The 21169-nt window shown below is 40.3% G+C and overlaps 1 protein-coding gene across 2 annotated transcripts in view; it reads left to right on the top strand.

Annotated features, from left to right (window-relative positions):
- Positions 1–21169, top strand: part of ece2a (endothelin converting enzyme 2a) — a 114942-nt gene that overhangs the window by 87437 nt on the left and 6336 nt on the right. Inside the window, exon 4 of one of the 2 annotated variants that reach the window (XM_080906975.1) lies at positions 11448–12199. The exons of the other annotated variant lie outside the window; for it this stretch is intronic. Coding sequence (XP_080763101.1) covers positions 11448–11738 — 291 coding nt within the window. The 3' untranslated portion in view covers positions 11739–12199. Of the gene's footprint in view, positions 1–11447; positions 12200–21169 lie in introns of those variants that run through there. 2 annotated transcript variants of the gene reach the window in all.

Below are 21169 nucleotides of genomic sequence, written 5' to 3'. Positions count from 1 at the left end.
TATTTTCTCTCCTGTCCTTCTTTTCCTCCACGCTTCTCTCACCCACGCCCTCTTCGTTTCTTCAAGACGTTTACACGTTTTCGCCATCCACATGCTTGGCTGCAGGCTTCGGGTGAGGTGAAATGGAAAGGAAGAGAGGCAGTAGATTTCAAATGCACATTCCTTAAGGGAGGGGGCTGCAGAGCTACATGATCCCAGTAAACAAGATGGGAGGGAAATTATGAAATATGATGTGAAAATATGACCTAAATAAAAACTGCACCTCCTCCCTGCTTTTTTTAAAATATGTTCGCCCCACTTCAAGTGTGTTTGTGTGTGTGTGTGTGTGGTTGGCGTGCAAGTGAATTGTGCGGGTGTGTGTATGTGTTAACGGTACGTCTAAGGGAGACAGTAGGCTGTGGTCCATCCAGGTCTGTTGTCCAGAGATAGCGCTCTGTTGTTGTCTCTACCCACTGATCAGCTCTGCCTCACCCACAGTGAAGTGGGTGCACACACACTCAGGCACGCACAAAGCGCCACCTCCACCTCTGCCTGCCCCTCACAGTCCCACCCCCTTACTTCAGCTTCTACCCTCAGCTTGGAACAGATGGCGGCTTTTTTTAACTTAACAAGCATTTTGAGATGAACACGTTAATTGACACTCAGTTTCTTTATTCAGCACGCTCTCCTTCATTTTCAAAATCTGGCCTCCTACTTTATCCACGGTGCAACAAAGTATAACTTTTTTGTTGTTGGTGAATTTAAAGGTTGAAAGAAGAAAAAAGATAGGAATATAATACAGGTGTTATCAAATGACAGAAGTATAAGTTGTACATATTCCTGTTTGCATGGTGTTAAATAAAATTTCACTTGTAGATTCCTTACTTTCACAGCAACCCTTAAACATTCTAAATTTCATCTCTCACATTTTATAGCTTCCATATTGAGTCCACAGTTTTAATTTCTAATAGCAAGGAAAAACCTGAGAAATGGAGGTAGCATAGGATGAACTCCTCCCCCTTTCAGCTTCTTTTTATGTATGTAAACTCCTATGAAAGCAATCAGTATATTTCTAACGACGTATGAAAATGATCACAGCAGTATCTTATATGCACTGTTGTTTCAGTCATTTTTAGTTGTTTTTTCCCTCACAGACATACAGTTGTATACATTAATAAAGTTCATCAGCTTTAAATTATTTGGATGCCATGTCAATCCTACAGTCACCAGAACCATCTAAGCCCCCCTTTTTCTGCCGAAATCCATCATGGCATTGATTAAATAAGGTGCTGGAAAAATTCCTCAGAGCTTTTGGTCCATGTTGGACATTTTCAATAAAATCTAGAGGTGGGAAAATCCCAATTGATCAGCAGTTTCTGAAACACTCAGACCAGCCTGTCCGGCACTAACAACCAGGCCATGTTCAAAGTCACTGGAATCACTTTTGTTCCCCATTCTCAGTTGGAATTTCAACAGATCTTCGTGACAGTGCATTGAGTTGCTGAGATGTCATTGGCTGATTAGATATTTGCATTAACAAGCAGTTGAACAGATGTACCAAACAATCTGTCTGGTGAGTGTACATTTAAATTGCAAATGTAACGCCAAAGACAGCAGGATAGCCTCACACCAAGAAAGTTCTGAGTTTGAATTCACCACCTGGCCGGGGCCTTTCTGTGTGGCATTTCTATGTTCTCGCTGTGCCTGCATGGGTTCTCTACAGGTACAGTCCAAAGACATGCACGTTAGTTATCTGGTTAATTTGGTTGTAGGTGTGAATGGTTTGTCTTTCGGTGTTAGCCCTGTAATGGCATTTCAACCTGTCCAGGGTGTACCCCACCTCTTGCCCTGTGACAGCCGAGCTAATGGATGGATGGAAGCCATCTACACTCACTAAATGATTTGGGAATTGCCAATTTCTGTGTTGGTTCGTAATTTTTAACAATTGTTTTTAATTGAAATGTTTACTAGAACTGATAAAATGAAAACATGAACAGCTATCAGAAAGAGATTGTTGTTGATGCACAAGAACAAGAAAGGATGAAGGTTGAAGTGTGTCTGGAAAACAAGGTCATTCTGTGAAGTCGTCCTCTCGCATGCAACCCACAGTAGCTTGTAATTTGTGGTATTTTGCATCAGCTGCATTATGCAAGGGTGCTGCCTGAGTATAGAGACAGGACACAGGACAATTGCTGGCTAGCTGTGACCCACTGTTATAGTACTGGCACAAATTAATATTATAATAAATCTTCATTTGTGCAGACGTTTGCTTCCTTGCCTGCACCTCCGTTGAGTAATATCTAGAGAAGTTCAGGGCTCATGAGCAACTTAACATTTCCATCTCAGATGAACCCAGATTATGCAACTTAAAGATCTTGCAGAGTGAAATCACAGTTATGACCACCTGTCACCCTGTCCTCATCTGACCACCAGAGACCATCAGTTATCTCATATACAGTATCTTTAGGCGAGTCTGAGCTTAGCGAGGAGAGACAATGGAGATAACCGAGGATATTGCAGCCCAGTGAGGACAGAAAGACAAAGCAGTGAATAGGAGAAATTCAGAGTACGCACCTGGAGAAAGAAAGACTGCTGAGTGAATAAAATGTCATTCTTCTTGGCTCCACAGCTTATCTTCTCTCTGACTAATGTGGAAAGGTCAGGCAGGGACTTAGACTGACATATACAAAGTTAATATTTCAAAGGTTTAAATAAGTTGATCTGTTTCTTCCAGTACCTAGATTCTTCAGGTTATATGTACCAGACTAATTCTTGTAGTTATCCAGAAAAAGGTTGACTGGTAGTTCTCATATATATTTATTATATTTGTTCTTTTTTATTAAGAACATCTTTGTTACGTGCCCTATTACTCTCATGCAAGATAATTATAAGACTTAATCTCATAAGCAAAATATAGTAGTATGCAGTTCTAATGCATACAATACATATAAAACAAATAGTTTTTCTATTTGTTGTCGGTTGTATTTGAGTGTACACACTGGCATGCATGATTTGCATAGCAAATCTTAAGAAAACAGTGATGCAATCAGCCAAAATGTTGACGTACAGAGGGAACTTTAGCAGTCTGCAGTGTTTCTTTCTGTTTCAACCACTCTGACTGACAATTTTTGAACAAGATATTTTATTTGGGGGAAGAAACTTAACTACTGTCTGCAGATACAGCTTACATGGCGGCTTGACAATCTGTTGAGATTTTAGCAGACAGGTAACACAGAATTATATTTTTCCTGCTCTAAAGCCCTCAGTGATGTCGTGGTCATAAGGCAGTTTTATTAGAGATGCCATGTTCAATCAAACCTTCTTCCACACTTATAAAATCTAAAATATGACCACATTTTAGATTCAGTCCCCTTAAAATATTTAAGTTTCCAGAACTCTCTCACTGGCTCTTGACATTTTTTAATTGACTAAAACAAAACCTGCATTTTATTCTCAAATCTTAGATGTTAGTTTGGCTGCATGTCATTTAATTTCAGTTATTATTAAATAGCACCAATTCACAACAACAGCTTTATATTGGAAGGTAAAAACCCTACAAAATTTAAAGAAACAACAACAATTACACAACCACCTGTGAGCAAGCACTTGGTAGGAAAAACTCAATTTTAACAGGAAAACAGTCTCCAGTAGAACCAGACTCAGGGACAGGCAGCCATCTGCTGCTACTGGTTGGAGTGAAGGGGAAGAGAAGAGAGCATAGAGAGACAAGATAAAAGACACACTATGAGAGAAAGAGGATGAATTTAATATTTACTAATGATTAAATACAGTAGTTATGCATAACCAGACAGACAGGTAAAAGACCCGAGTGAAGAAGAAATGCTCATTGCATCATGGGAAACCCCAAAGTAAATACCTAATAAAATAGTTAAGTTACCATGTTTGTAAGATTTTTAGGACCAAGTAAAGACCTCAGTTTTATTTTAATTTAGACGTAGTAAATTAGATTTCATCCAGGCCTTTACATATTAGAATAGAGCTTTTCAAATAAAGAACCAAATGGGTCTTTGGTTGACTAATAGGCTAGGGTGAAAGATTGCAGTCACTCCTACCCCTCGACCTGTGCTTTGAGGATTCTGACAGTTTATAGCCCTTTTCCACTTGTACCTACTCGGGTCGGCTCGGCAAGGCTCTACTTGGTTTTTAGGGTTTTAGATGGTAGTACCTGGTACCAAGTACTTTTTTAGTACCTATTCAGCTGGGATCCCAAGTTGTCTGAGGCGATCCGAAAATGTGATGTAAACGGACTGCATACCACCAACTGGCTACTCAGTGGCGTTGCTCAATGAGTCATGAGAGCATCTCCTTCGCCAAAATCAAAACTGCCATTTTTGAAACCCGGCAACAAGGGAAATCACTATACAAAAAACAACAATGTGGTCCCTGAATATGACAAAAAAGCCATGAACCAAGCAGCCGGTGTACCATTGTCTCATTGTGGTTCTTTGTTGTGGCGTTTGTGTTGCATACAAATGATGTCACGGGACTTTTGGCTGCTAAACGTACGGTCGTGGCTATAACGACCTTAAGCACATTAGGTGGTACTTGATTGTGATGGAAAACGGCCGTCGAGCCGAGTTGGTACTAGTGGAAATGGGCTATTAGTATGACTTTGAGGTGGCAATTCACTTAAACTAACATATTCATCCTGTACAGTTTCTGTATAGCAGAATAAATCAACATGTTAATCAATTATTAAATCATTTACTAACAGGGAATCAGAAGAGAGAGGCCTAATGTTAATAGAAGTCCTTTTTGAAGTTCATTGTACTTATAGGGTCAGTTTGGTTCATCAGTAAGCTTAACAAGACTACCTGGCCACAGTAAACTGTGCAAAATTGATCTTAATGGTGTTGCCAGAAATGTAAGCAGGTAATAGCTAACAAATTGTGTATGAATGTTGCAGGGATGCTAATTTTAGATTAGCACAATAAACTATGTGAATATGGAAAAGAGCTCCTTAAATATAAAATTTAGGTTAATCCCATTTTAGACAAAGCTGCAAAGACACTGGAGACAATGAAATGCATTTTAGCTCAAAACTTCCATCAGGACTGCCATAGCCAAAAGAAGATTATTTCCATCTGCTCTTATTTATATTTGGCACTGTGGTTCTGTCCTGATACCGCTCCACGCTTCAATGCCAATACGTGGAAAGCTTACAGCGGGAAGAGCAAGAACAAGGAATCAGTTAAAAGCTGGTTTAAGTCAGGTTGAGCAGGGGTGCAGGTGGGTTACTCAGCAGCTTACAGATGACCAGATGTGAGTGGACTTAAGCAGCCTAAACATTGTTTTCTTCCTAGATTTATAAATTAGATGCATGGAAAGTATCAGCTGAGCCTTCAGCTGCATTGGGATCAACTGATATGCCAGGATTGTGGTGAAGTTTAACTTCATGGCCTGCGTGAACTGACGCTGTGCTCCATTTTCTTCTCTATGAACTCCCTCTAGGGAATGATAACAAAGAGATAAATTACCCAAAGGTGTCAGTGGGAGTACCTGGGAAATCTCATGGGAAACTTAACTCCGGATCTCATATTTCCTCTTTATACATTCAAGACACGTCAGGTGACTTGGACACAAGCTTCAACTGCCACGCTAAATAATTCAGAACAGGCTATGACCTGTTGGTGTGTGTGGGGGGGTAGGTGTGTGTGGGTCCATGCGTGTCATTGTGTGTTTGTGTATCTCAGCTGTGTTTTCAGGTGTGTTTGTGTATTTTGGGGCAGCACTTCAGTAGTGTGTGAAAATGAATACTACCACAGTGGTTTCCCCTGTCCTCTTGGAGGAACCCTGTGTCCTACTTGGGATCAGCTTACAGATGTTTGACAAAGAGTGGACGGACTGAAAAGAGCCTCCGTGTTTTTCTGACTGCATTGTCATATAAATCCCAGTTTATCCATCTGTTAATTCCAATATGTGACTCCTTGTGTTTGTTGCTTTTTTCTCCACTTGTCCTGAAGAAATGAGATTCTGTTTTTGTGTGTGTGATTAACATCATGTCAGAGCTGCTGCCATGCACGAGCTGATTTGCATATAGACTTTATATAAATATGACTCAATTCACTCAGAGCATCATCCTCCTCCTCATGAGGATTTTCAGTGTATGCATTCATACAGGCCCATGCTGAGTGTGAGAATCTGGGTTAGTAATGTATCTTGTAAACACAAAGGGTAATTTGATGTATGACTAATGTATTACATTGTGTAAAATGACCTGAAACATCAGATAATTTATTGCCATCCTCTAACTGCCAGCCTCACTGTCAAACAGTGGGTATTACAGTAGTTATAGCTGACTCGTTTGCTGTAGTTCAGTGTCTTCTTGGGCTGCAGTGACATCAGTCACCTGTGACATAAGATTCTGGAGTTACACTCCAAAGGCACAGAGTGCAGCCATACATCTCAATGTCATGAATAATGTCTGAAGTGATGAAGTCAGGAGGATGTTAACTCGCACTGCAGTTCAGTGAAATGCGAGTCGCACTTTGGCGTAAAGTTAAATGTGACAGCCAAGGGACTTTCTGAGAAAACTGTACAGTATTAAAGGAACATTTATATGATACACAGGAAGTTTCCTTTGGCAACAGTTACTTCCAAGCATCAGCTAGGTCAGTGCGGGTAGTTCTGTTTGAAAGAGCAGCAAAAGCTCGAGAGGTGGAGGTGGCAAAAATCACAAGTTGCTTCAATAAATGTCAATTGTTTTTGATAAGTTGTACTCCATGGATTCTACCCATTTCTACAATATATTACCAAAAGTATTCACTCACCCATTCAAACCATTGATTTCAGGGTTCCAATCACGCCTATGGACACAGGTCTGTAAAATCAAGCACCTAGGCATGCAGATTGCTTTCACAAACATTTGTGAATGAATGGGTCGCTCTCTCAGGAGCTCAGTGAATTCCAGTTATGAAAATTTCTTGCTACTAATTATTCCACAGTCAAATGTTAGTGGTAATGTAACAAAGAGGAATGACAGCATCTCAACCATGAATTGGAAGGCCACATGAAATCACAGAGCAGGGTCAGTGGATGCTGAGGCTCACGGTGCGCAGGTGTCATCAACTTTCTGCAGACGTCCAAACTCCGTGCGGACTCCAGATTAGCTCAAGAACAGTTCATAACGAGCTTCATGGAAGGGGTTTCCATGGTCGAGCAACTGCAACGGTACTTGTGTGACTGCATTGTGACAGGAGTAAAGTTTGGTGGAGGGGAGATTATGGTGTGGGGTTGTTTTGCAGGAGTTGGGCTCGGTCCCTTAGTTCTAGTAAAAGGAACTCTTAATACTTCAGCATACCAAGACACTTTGGACTATTTCACACTCTTAACTTTGTGGGAACAGTTTGGTAATGGCCCCTTCCTGTTCCAACATCTCTGTACACCAGTCCACAAAGCAATGTCCCAAAAGACATGGATGAGCGAGTTTGGAGTGGAAGAACTTGACTGGCCTGCACAGAGTCCTGACCTAAACCTGAAAGAACAGCTTTGGGATGAATTAGAGCAGAGACTGTGAGCCAAGCCTTCTCGTCCAACATCAGTCTGACATCACAAATGCCCTTCGGGAAGGATGGTCAGAAATTCCCATAAACACTCATAAACCTTGTTTATATCATAATAAACCACATGGATTAAAATGGGATATCACTCAGGTTCATAAGTGTGCGAAGGCAAACGAGCAAATACTTTTGGCAGCATAGCATATTTGAGGTGCTCTTTGGAAGGGATATATATAGGCTTGAATATCAAAAACTCCAAGATACTCTTTTCAAAATAAAATTAAAATGTCTTTATTTTCACAACAAGGTTATGTAAAAACTCCAACGCAGTTTGGCACACAGGCCCACATCAGGGAATAAAATAGAGTCCATGAATCAACTAAATATTTTCTATTAATATTTCACCAAAAAGGGCCTTCCATGCGGTGTGTTCTACTAATAGCAAGCTTCCACCTAAGGGTGAAGCCAGTGAAGCCCCACCAACAGGAGATGTCTTCAAAGAGCCCAGATAGATAATAACATCAAGTCAAACATTCATCCAAATTCATTTCATGTCAAACTATAAGAACACAGTAAAACATTTACTGGGACCATTTGTGTTCTTGATAAATGTTTTGAAGAGAAACATGATTGAAACCAGTCATGTTTGTGTCCTAAGTGGAAACAGCTGTGAGCTAACATGTTCACCATTCCTACTGTGTAGACGGGGGGAAGGCAGCAGTGGTGTGTTTGCCATCTTGTTTTCATTTTTTATTTCTTGCTTCAGTTAACTCAGCTTTGAGAAACACTGAAGTCTGGATCCTGCGCTTCCCGACTGGCTGACAGTTATTTCAGCCTAGCTTAGTTTAGCTTTGTCAGGAAGACAACTAGTGCAGTTGCTTTTACCCAAAATGTTGTAAATCTGAACATAAAAAGGTTTCAGTTTTAAATACGTTTATCTTGTGTCCCTCATCTGGAACATCTTCTTCACTTTCTTGTTTCTTTGCCTTACATGACATATTTTATCCCATATCCAACATCCCCTCCACTCTTCCTCTCATTTTTCCTCTGCGTCACAGTGAAAAGTGAATAATTCATATATAGGCTGCATGCTGGTGGAGATGAATCATGTGAAAAGAGCAGGATACACGTGCTCCTCTGAGAGCAACTCTCAAAAGACCCCAGCAGTATATGAGGATTGGCTCCACACTCTGTCACAGTACTGTACAGACCTCAGCCACTCCATCCCAGCTTGCATGACAGTCACACGTGAGCTCAACACCAGCTTCTCTGCCCTCAGGACCCGGGCAAGAAGCCACCCAGAAAGACCACGAAGTAGCTTCTCTCTGCATTGTCTTTTCAGTAGATGTCTGTGTGTTCAGGCAGATATCATAACCTGTTTATCTAATAGTTGTTTTCATTCTCAAAATGAATTTAGGACAAACTCAGATCATTTTTAGGTCAAATTAAAAATCGGGACCAACAGGTTAGGTCCAAAGCTTTTTTTCTCCAATGGGCCGCATATTTCTGGGGATGCCCAGGCCTGTTTTGGAGCAATCTTTCTTGGGCTTATAGGAGAACACAGTTGACGCACACATGCACATGTACCATTAACACGAAGTCTCACAGCTAGATCTGTAAACACTGACAGTATTCAATCACACTTCACACCAGGGATGTCAACCTCATTTTACATTGTGGGCCACATTCAGACTACTTTAACCTTAAGTGTCCTGAACCAGCGACGCGTGATATTGTGTAAAATTACAGACTGTCAGACTGTCCCATCATTATAAAATATACAATTTATTTAATTAAACTTTTTATGCAAATCCCCTGTAAAAACAGCAAATAGTGAAAAATAGGAACTTTCTGTCACTTAATTGTTTCTTACTTAATTGAGGGGGGTTCTTTATCAATAGAAAAAGCTTTAAAGGTCATGAAAATATCCCCTCCTTCACATTTTCCAGAGCACCCCCCCACCCCCGGCTGAATCATCAGTAACAGTGTTGTTTTGAGTTTAAGAGACAAATTACTGAACTATCTTCTGATGTCATATCAGATAATAGATTTAAGAAAGCTGCTGCAGACTTGTAATATTTCTCCTGCAATCTGTTATTCACCCTGTTGACATGTTTGATTTATGGAACACAGAAAAAAAGCTCAGTTTGTGTCTACACAGAGTTCTGCGAGTTGTGTCTCTTTACTCCCACACACACTTATGTCTCTGGAGAAACTCTCTGCTAATGTCTAACTAAATGTGCGTGTGTGTCTTTATACTCCTGCTTGCCTGAGCTCTGCCTCTTGTGAAACTTGCCGTGTCCTGATGCACACGTGTATCCCTCGCAAAGGATAAACACGTGGTATGGTGAGAGAATCAAAGTAGCAATTATTCATATGCAGGGACCCTCTAAGTTTTCATCCTGTCACACTGTGTTATCAGACCGCGTGACTAAGCTGCAGCCACTGTAGACTGAGAAGCTCAGTGCTTAAAGTCTGCTCTGTCAGTTTGAGATAATTTGGTATTTGACAGATGTAACAGATGGGTGACATGTTAGGGGAAAAGCTTAACCTTTCACTCCTACAGTGTGATCAGCTGGCTCTATAGTGTCCCTTCAGAGGTAATGGTCACTGCACATCAATACAAAGTTGTTCTGAATGGTCACTTTTATCCTGCGATGCAACACTTCTGTCCTGATCACAGTGGCCTCTGTCTAAATGACACTATCCTCCACCCACAGGGGTTGAGGTGGTTTGATGAGGATGAAAATGATGTAAATCGTGCACTTTGAACTTCACAGTCACTGATCGTTAACCTAGCCAAACACATATGGGAGGTTTTGGACTCCCAAGACTCACATCATCCCAGTAGAGTCGAAAAGACTTGGAAAATCTCTAGCAGCGTGTGGTTGACAAACTTTACCGAGACACTTCTTTTTTTCTTTTGTGCCTGTCAGTGTAATTAAAATTCAAGGTGTATAACAAAGAAGCAGCAGCCACAGAGAGATGTTATGACTCAGATTTGAATTCACTTTAGAAGATTGCTTCTCCCACACCGTTACTTTGAGGAAAAAAAAAAAGATTATCTCAGGTTTTATTTTCCAAGCTCCAGCCTTCTTTTATAATAACATTGTACCCATCATAGTAATGATGATCACTCAGTCAGATGCATACTTTCTAAACAAAAAACGAGGGTTTGTTTAGAAAGTCTAGCTTTGCAGAAAATGCATGTAATTGTCTTAGCAAGCCTACGCAGAGATGGGCATTATGCAACCACCAAGTCGCTGAGAGGCTTACAGAGTAAAACACCTTGTGCGCATTAAAGCAACCTGATTGGCTGATCCATCCAATAGTTTTTCTTTAAATCACAGAGACATGAATCTTTGAGAAAGTTATTTTTTAAATTCACAGGAATATTTCACTAGAATGCACTCAAGACACCATCAAAGGTCTAGTACACTTAGTGCAGCCTAAAGCAGTGCTCTTAAAGCGTTCTCCTCAATAGCGTTCCTGCTGCAGAGTACCTTGTCTTATCAACCAACTAACTAGATATCGGTCCACATTATGCCACGCTGAGCCCAAAGCAGCTGACTTCCTGTGAGGACTATGATTGAATCCTTGGAAGCTGTTCCTTTGCCTTTGCCTAAAGGTTTAAAGCATGTACCAGATAATTGAAACGTCCACTTTAAATATTATCATTATCTTTGTTGCATATCACTGTCCTGTCCCTGCCTTCCCATTGCACCTGCCTCTTGGCTAAAAACTAAATAATCCCACAAAATAAAATAATTCCAAGTTTTTCTATTTACATAAATCATGAAGATTCATTGCCCAGCATCATCAAATACTTATTAGTCAGGTGGTAGTGACCGTGTTGAAAATTATGATTATGATGTGTGTCTTGGTGGTAATGTAGGATGTGCTTGTTTGTCCCAATAAGGTTCTCCTGCTTTTTCTTTGCCTTCTTAGATCAGCCGCTGCCTGAAGCCTGGAGGTCGGTTTGTCTCCGTTACCTTCGCCCAGCCTTTTTTCAGGAAACGGCTCTATGCCCGTACGGAATATAAATGGTCCATCAAACATCAAAGTTATGGAGAAGGCTTTGAATATTTTGTGTATGTCATGACCAAAGGGGAGAAGCTCAGCCCAGAAGATGCAGCTCTGGAGAAAAAGCTGCTGCGGGGTACAGAATCTCCACCAACCAGGATTACTACAATAACAAATGATGATAAGGAAGACTTCCTGGCTAATATTGACCTGTAGGGTGACTCTGATATGTAGGATTGCCTTTATAAGTAATCTTTATATTGTGATTTTTTGCAACGGGAAACTGTTAACCAAATTTCTGGCCTTACTGTTTTTATGTATTTATTAAGAATTTGTAAGGAGTAACTATTTTATACTGTTTGATGTACTAGATATTAGTTTTAAAGTCAAATTTTATCAAGATACCGATATATATTTGGATAAATGTTCTGCAAATGTAATTAAGATGTTGTAAAGATAAGAGAACTGCTGTATAAATGGTAATTGAAATCCATATTTTATCTAAAAGTTTGAGACAAAATCCTGCGTCTGACCAGATGTATTCACAATAGATTAGATTAGATTAGATTAGATAGAACTTTATTAATCCCTCGGGTGGGTTCCTCTGGGAAATTCGATTTCCAAAAAAGCACAGCACCGACAGAAGTTACAGAGTTACAGAATATTATATATATATATATATATATATATATATATATATATATATATATATAGGAATAAAAATAGGAATAAAAATAAAAATACAAGTGAATTGCACATTTCAAGTATTGTTTAATAGTTTAATAGTTTAATAGACAAACTTGTGCCTTTTGTCGTTTTGAAAACATGATTAACAAATGTTACTCTTAATAAATTTCTCATTTGCAAAGAAAAAAAATGGCTAACTGATCTGTTGTCTCAATTCTTCACGGCTCAGATTCAACAAGGTGCTGGAAACATTCGTCAAATCCCATCTCAGAGTTGCTCTGTTGGATTGAGATCTGATGACTGTGGAGGCCACAGCAGCACCATCACCACCCTGAACTGTTAACAGAAGGCAGGATGGATTCATGCTTTCATGATGTTTACACCAAATTCTGACCCCACCATTCAAATGTCACAGTCGAAATCGAGGCTCATCAAACCAGGCAAAGTTTTCCAGTCTCTTATTTTCTAGTTATATTAAGACTTTTTGAACAACTGGCACCCAGTGTGGTCTTCTGCTGCTATAGCCCATGTGCTTCAGAGATGCTCTTCTGCATACCTTGGTTGTAATGAGTGCTTCTTTGAGTTGTTGTTCCTGTCAGCTTGAAGCAGTCTGGCTATTCTTCTCTGACCTCTTGCATCAACGAGGCATTTTGACCCACAGAACTGCCGCTTACTGGAAACTTTCTCTTTCCCGGATCATCCTCCCCTATGTGGGAAAATCCCAGAAGAGTATTGAGTTGTCTGATATTTCAAAAATGCATCACATTCCCCAAAGAGGCAAAAAAAACTTGGCCTAATTTCTTTATGAGTTCAAACTTGCCTTCTCGTACATACAAGAAAAGAGTGGGAAAATCTTGTGATTTCCCAGATTCGGGCAGATTAAAGCTAGGACACGAATGATTTGGAGCTCTCACTTTTGCACCATTAAGTGTGATTTCTATCAAGAGTAAGTTTGCCTTTATTCCAAAGATTTGGACATTATGAGAGAGAGACAAGACAGTTGGACGCAGAGGAAACGCAAAGACAGTTTTATTGTCCTTTAGGTGATAAAATTTGATTAAAAATGTGTAAAAAATATAGATAATATGATCCAGTGATGACTTAATGGCTGCCCTCTCCTCAAACTGAAAGACCTACACAGTTCCCGCTGCCTCAAAAGAGCCCATAACATCATAAAGGACACCTCACACCCTGGACACTCCATGTTCGAACTGCTGCCTTCAGGTAAACGGTATAGAACAACATACACAAGGACTAACAGACTCAAACACAGTTTCTACCCAATTGCAATATCATGTCTCAATGCTACTAAAAGTAGATGACTTTCATTGCCCCTGTTGTCATTTGTGCCCTTGATGTTGGAATGCTTTCAGACATGTTTTGTTGGATGCGCTAACAAATTGATTGAGTGATTGATTGTTTGAGTGATATATCAACTAGGTCGTATGTTGAGTGTCTGTATGGGGCCTTAGGCCTGGATTGCTTGGGTGTATCTACGGTATGAGAATACTGTATTTTATATGTATTTCTATCTTTTATATCCTATCATTATAGTTTTTAAGTATTTAATTATAGTTTTTAAGTATTTATCTTTTGTGATGTTGCACTGACCAGAGACATCTTTCAATTTCATTGTACCTGTGACAATGACAATAAAGAATATTCATTCATATTCATTCATAACTGCTGTGCACACAGGTAGACTCACTGAATGTCTCTCACTGTCTTAGACCATATAGAAAGAAAATAATAGAAACAAATGTCTCTCAGTGAACAGCGATGATTGATAACCACCTTCACCTTTTCTCATAATTACAACATCAGGAACTTGTAATTACGAGAAAATTGTTATACTTGTAACAGAGCTGGCTTTCCTGTCATTATGAGATACAGAAGACACACTCGAATTATGTAAGATAAGACTTCCTATTTGAATGTGGAGAATGCGCTTCCACAGGAAACCAAGTAACCGTCCTGCCTCTGAGGCGGACTTTTGTTCATTTTTAACATGTTTATTGCTGCGTCAATTAGTGTAATTATGACATCATCAAGAAGGATTTGTTCATAGGTTAACTGTGACTCATGGTGCGACTTCTTTCTGTGTTAATATGTTCCGTCTGTGCTGCTACTACACCAGCTTCGGCTCTTCTTCAGTTCGTAATTGAAACTTTTATCATTTATAAACCAATTTCACATCCCAGTGTCATGCCTGTCTCGACAATATATCAGGATAGTTCAGCGATCTCTGCATTCTGGAGTGCAGTACTAGTCTGCCAATGTTATGCAGATTGCAAGACAAGCTGGCATGTCTAGACATAGTGCATACCAACAGCAGCAACAGCCTGCATGTAAAGTAACTATTAGAGTCTATCAATATGTCAGTCACAGTCTCCCCTTTCTGTTGGGGTTGTTTGCATGAGCCCCGTGTCTGCTTTAGATTCCAGACAATCGCTGCTAATGGAGATATGCATATTTGACACACCTTTGTGCACATACAAATGTACATACAAGTAATAGTTTGCCCTGCGTGCGATTTGTTGAGGATACATGAGATGAAGTGCAGGTCCTATGATCTCTGCTGCTTAAATATAGACAGGAGAGAGAGGGGAGCGAGAGCACCAGGCGTGCAGACAGACAGGAAGGCTGGTGACTGGAGGGGGGGGACCACATTAATAAAGTAGAAATCATTTATTTTTAATTCTCCACTGAGATCTAATTACTGCCTATTTTTAAAACGTGGAGGAAAAAAGAGGTGTGTGATTTTTTTTCTATGCCTTTGTGTTCAATCTGTTTTTTGTTGTTGTTGAGTATCACCAGTTTATTATTATTGTTGTTGTTTTTAATAAACCGTAGCTTTGGTTTCTGAGTTTGAGGTTACAAAACAGCCTCACCTCAAGCTTTGCTTCACAGCTTCTCTGGAGCTTTTCATCTTGTCATTCCCGAGGAAAGAGTTCCCCCGCTTGTTGATGAATTAACTGATTCATGATTGTTTCAAGTGTTGTTTCCTTGAATGTAATCACTCTTAACAAAATAAATAACATAAAAAATTTGTGCCATGGTTTTGATTTTTCCTTTCGAAACTTGTCTTCTTTTTGGTTGTTCTTTTCCCCTCAGGTTTCTTAGATGGGGTCTCCTGTCATTGCTGTTTGTGTCTCTGCCTTGTTTTGTTTGTCACTTTCTTTATGCATGTTCAGCTCTTTTGCATTTACTTGTTGCCTTCCTTGTTGTCTTCCTTGGCCTCATTGGTTTCTCCTCTGCCTTGTTTCCCTGGTATTTTTCCTTTTCCGAGTCTATCCTGTTTTCCCACTTGTGGGCTAACCTGTACAACACAGCAAGTTCAACATATCCAGGATATAAAAGAATTCATGTTAGCAGCTTAAGACGAGTCAGAAACATGGACAGGTCTACTGGCAGCAGAGCAGCAAAATTAGTAAAGGAAGAGCAAACTATAAGAAAAATCAGAAGAATTAAAAAATATTATGCAAGTATTAAAAAAACCACTAAAACAAGGTGTGGGTGATAGAAAAGCACTACGTGCACTGTGTAAGCTTTATCGTAATAGGAAAAAAAGCAATAGTTGAATTTTATTTTAAGCTTTTGTTGCACTGCACAGAAATATTGGTTTTTATTAACTTTTGAACAACAGGGAGAACTGGGAGTTATTGATGACTATAGAGGTCTTATGCAGGATTGATGGTACCCTGTTTGGCATAGAAAGTATAAATGATGGGGGTAGTAACCAAAGTCCCATTCAGACCACCAGACTTTTCCTTCATGGTGTTTTGAAATGTAAGAGGGCTGAATCTCACTTTGAAACCAAACTCTTAAACTTTTATTGGCTTGACAACAATTTGCTAGTACCAAGTTGCTTGCCCATGAGTATACCCAGTTGAGGTCAATTTTAAGTCATGTCTGCACATTCAGAATCAAGATATGCATCATCATAACTACATTTTATCATCTGAAAAGGGTCCACCTCACAAAAGAAGTGAGAATACAAAGGAAAGAGTCAGCACAAGTGTCTACATGTCATCCTCTTCCTTCTTAACATAAGCCTTATTTTCTGAACTGACGTCAGGGCTGTAACTCACAAATAGGTGCACAAACACTTATTGTTAGCAGATTAGACATACGACCCTTCTGTTTCTGAACAGCTGATGACAAAGCCGGCTAAATAATAGCTGGTTATAAGCTAACATTGTAGCAGCTAACTTTAGGCTCAAGTGTCCTAAAAATCACACTTTGTCTTTGATAACAGTTGGATTCCATTCCAAGTGTCTGAGGCCAACAATGTTCAAACCACTTCAAAGACCTTTTCACTAAAGCTGGCTAACTGTAGCTAACAGAGGCTAACTGCAGCTAACAGAGGCTAGCAGCTAATGGCGGTAACAACCTCAGTGCTTGCCAACAGAAAACTTCAGGATATCTTTAACAGCCACCATAACTAGGATTATCTAATTGAATTGGGAAAGGCAAGAAAGTAGAATTCAGCAGTCTCCAATCTACTGGTGGTGAGATTTAACACACTGTAACTTTAACAGTCCCAGGAGTGATAAAAAGCCGTGGTTGCGTGCACTTCCACCATCGACACTCTGTGGACTGATTTTTTAAAAGTTTTTGGAAGGTTTACATCGTGTTACATCTGTGCAACCAATGCAGCATTTCATAAAACATCATACCAACAGCCAAGCATGGTGGTGGCAGTGTGATGCTCTGGGGCTGCTTTGCTGCTTCAGCAGGACTCCAGCCATGAATTCTGCTCTCTTCCAGAAAATCCTGAAGGAAAATGTCTGGCAACCAGTTCATAAAGGTCAAGCTCACTTGGGTTATGCCAGGAAACACAACAGCAAGCTCTGAATGACTCAAAAACGCGGAGTTAAATAAGAGTGAGATACTTTGGCGTGACCTTAAACTGTCTGTTTATGCTTGAAAACCCTCCAATTTGGCTGAATTAAGCAATTCTCCAAAGAACAATGAAGACTTTAGCCAGTCACTGCAAACATTTGATTGAAACTCTTGCAGCCAAGGGTGGCACAAACAGTTACTAGGTTTGCAGGGGAATTGCTTTTTTGCAACAGAGCAAAGTAGGTTTGGATAACCTTTTTACATTATTAATAAATGAAATCATCCTTTAAAAACTGCATTTTGTATTTAATCGGGTTATCTAAGTCCAATATTAACATTTCTTTGATCTGAGAAATGTGAGTGTGCAAATATCTATATATCTATATATCATATGGTATCATTTTTTAGAAGTTAAAGTGGGTGTAACATTACCACCCTTGTGCTTTCTGTTACTTTTGGCTTTCCCATTACAACAAATACTTGCATACACTTAAAAATCTGGGTAAACCCCACTGGATAGTTGTCTGACCACTATCTGGTTTCCATGGTGACAAATGGCTGTAATGCCCTTGCTCTGTGAGCAGCAAAGTTCAGGTACGGCCTGGCACCTGTTCAATGTGCATAGCAAGAGGGTGCTTATGTAATTCTTAAATGGCAGCGGGTTTGATATTGACCACAGAGGCTGCTGTGGGGGCAGCAGCCAGCCACTCTGCAGCTCTGGGACCGTGGATTCAGCACTCTGTGTGTGTGGAGGTTGGGTATGTCCCTGTTCATGGAGTTATATTTTCTGCTCTCTTGTCCCCTGCAGCATGATGCCATCTTCCCCACTTCTTTCTCCTTTGGGTTCAGTTTTCTTACTTTAGTTTGCTTCCCGTCCGTATACGAATAACTTCCTCCATCCTTAAATTTAATTTTCAGCTCTGTGAGTTGGAATGACTGATGTGCAGTAGCACAGACCCCGACAGTGAGATTTAAATCGACTGGGCTAGTATTATATAACCACAGAGTGAGGCAGAGGCCGTACACAGAAGAGGTTTAAAGATAAACATAAAAATATTCCTTCTGAAAAGTTTTTGTTTCTCACCCTGAGAAATCCAGGTGTCTCAAGCTGTGATTAAGTGAGTGCTGAGTATTTATATGTGTGTGTGTGTGTGTGTGTGTGTGTGTGTGTGTGTGTGTGTGTGTGTGTGTGTGTGTGTGTGTGTGTGTGTAAGAAAATGGAGCCGGACTTTTCTCTCCTGCTGCTAATTGTCCTCTATGCTCTGTTGCCCAAGGGCAGCAACAACACTAATCTACTGCACACTCAATGCCTCTCTGAATCTCTCATGTCTGTCTCTACCACCGCCCTGTCCTCTCTGGAAGCGTCATTTGGCTCTCAATGGTTTGGTGTGTGGGTGTTGTGTGGGAGATCATGCAAGTCAAACAGTCTACAGCATGCTTTAACACAACATATCTGGATTTTTTCTGCCACATTTTTGTTTAAGCAGAATCACAACACAACTTTGCTGCCTGCTTGTGTCCCAGGTAAGTTTTATTGGAACATCTCTGAACTCTGAAGTAGATTATTTACATCAGCAGAAGATCACACTGGGTGTCACACCTGTAAGCAACAAACAGGAAACTGAGGCTACAATTCACCTCGCTCATCAAAAGTGGGAAGCAGAAGGTAAAAACATTACCTGGTTTGATGAGTCTCGATTTCTGCTACGACACTCAGGTGGTTGGATCAAAATTTGGTGTAAACAATTTAAAAGCCTGGATCCATCCTGCCCTATATCAAAACTTCAAGCTGCTTGTGGAGGTTTAATATTGCAGAGGATGTTTTCTTGGCACAGTTTGGGCCCTTAGTACCAACTAGGAATCCTTTAAATGCCACAGCCTGTCTGAATATTGCTGCTGATCATGCTCATCCCTTCATGGCTACATTTTCTGATGCCTTTTACCAACAGGATAACAAACGATGTCACAAAACTCAAAGCATCACAAACTATTTTTTGGTGATGGCCGTGACCTCACTATACTGAAATGTTACACAGTTATCATGCAGTTTCACTGGTCAGGCCCTCTCAAGATCAAAGTGGATCAAAGTTGGAGATACAGCGATACTTATCGGTCAAGCCTGCTGTTGATTCTTCATAAGGCATATATCATACATCATCAGAGGAACAACAGCAGGAATGTTTAGCAATGATGGCTCATTTCCACTGTGTCTCACTGTGTTGACCAGCCTGCAGATGAGCAGGACCTCCCTAAGTGGCATCCATCCATCATCGTCTGTGTTCTCCGTACTGTGACAGGCCAAGATGTCTGCTGTGAAAAAGACCTTTCTGGTCCAGAGTGAAGAGACAAAAAGCCAGTGCCAGGAAAGACTCAAAAATAAAACTTCCTTTAAAATGATATTATAATTGATAATAACATTGGTCCAAATTTACCAGTTTAATCGCATTGAGAACAACTCTTTAAAAAGCCTTAAAACACATGATGACTTTGCAGTTGTTTCTGGTTTTTCTGCTTTTCCTAATATAGAAATAGCTTACACACTCAGCAGCGCCTGTAAACTTTCTTGCAGATTAGCTTGCTAATGGTAATACTAGCTCAGCTACCCCCCCTCCTGAGTTATGGGACCCTCACCTTGTAGGTCATAGCGGTATGTGTGTGTCAACTTTAACCTTTGCAGCTACATACCGTGGTTGCGTGCACACTGAACTTCCTTGCATAAGTAGGTGGTCTTTCTTGCATTTCAGGGACACTCCCTTTTGGTTTTTAACTCTAGTTGAAGTGGCTTAAATCACTGGGGTTTTTTTCAGATTAGTTTTTTCTGGCATTCAGGGTGTTCAGTGTTATCCTAATGAATAAAGTATTTTCCTTTCACTTACACACAGTGTAGCCACTGGCTTCAGACTAGCTGCGGTAGCTGCATTAAAAGCAGCGTAGTCTAAGAGGAAATGACGCTGCTGCTTTCAACAGCACGTCTCGTGGGAGGGCATAATGGTATGGTATCTTGTGTGGCAGAATTATGTAACAGGAGGAGAAATATTAATGTATGCCCACTCAGGATGTTGGGGAAAGTGGCGTTTGTGTGCTTAAGGGATGACAACAGAGGGTCTGACGGCAATAACATCGACAGTGCTCATTCTGCATGTTTGTGGGGCTCGTGTTTGCATCCTAGCACAGAATGCCACGTCTCTCGTGACCCTAGCATTGCCTGCACTCCCAGGCTACCTTCTACATCAGCCTGAGTTACATCTGCGAGTCCAGCCAGCAGTCATGTGACCTCTGACCTTCAGAGTTGTAAAATGATGACTGGATGGAACTGAATGAGTGTGTCATCAGAGGGCAGTAGCTCACAGGTTCACTGAAATGTTAAAGAAACGTCTTATGCTGCAGTTTAAAGAGAACCTATTATGACTTTTGTTTTTATTCACATACAGTGCTGTGCAAAAGTCTTTAGCCCTTATTTCTTTATATTGTGTCAGGAAAATGCAGTTTTTTGAACTGTGAAATCCCTGCCGCACCACAGCCTACTACCATTTAAGCTATTGAGGTCACCTGAGTCAAGGTGTGAGTGGGGGTTGAAAATGCCTGGAAAAGGATAGCCCCAAGGGGACAGCCCTAAATACCTGTGACTATGATCCAAAGAAGCTTCTTGGATGAGAGGCAAAATGTCTTCACGTACCTAAAGAAGTCCATCTGCCTTGTTTTGAAACACGCTGGGCTACCATGACCTGGATGACACCAAGCTAATGGAAACTACTGAATCTCAAAGTTTTCTTGGGAGATAATACAAGATGATTGTAATCAAAGAATAGATTACTCAGTGAAATAGTCAGTTTTGTGTTTTTAATAGTTAGGGAGGTGTTTCATGTTAGGAGAATCTACATATCTAAATTAAATTTCTATAGATTGATGCATAATCTGTTCAATTCCTGAACATGAACATATTTGATAATTATCCTGAACAACAGAATCTGAACAGCCACTGCAGCACCATTGATAGTCTGACTTTTAAACGATTCACATGTACAGAGACATGCTGATGACAGGGTAAGAGGCATGAAGCTTAATATCAGCCCATATATGTCAGTCTGGTTCCGGCCTGCCAGGACTGCCCATTA

This window comes from Rhamphochromis sp. 'chilingali' (assembly GCF_963969265.1).
Source record: "Rhamphochromis sp. 'chilingali' genome assembly, chromosome: 16".
Classification (NCBI taxonomy): domain Eukaryota; kingdom Metazoa; phylum Chordata; class Actinopteri; order Cichliformes; family Cichlidae; genus Rhamphochromis; species Rhamphochromis sp. 'chilingali'.
This window is presented reverse-complemented; position numbering and strand designations above follow the sequence as displayed.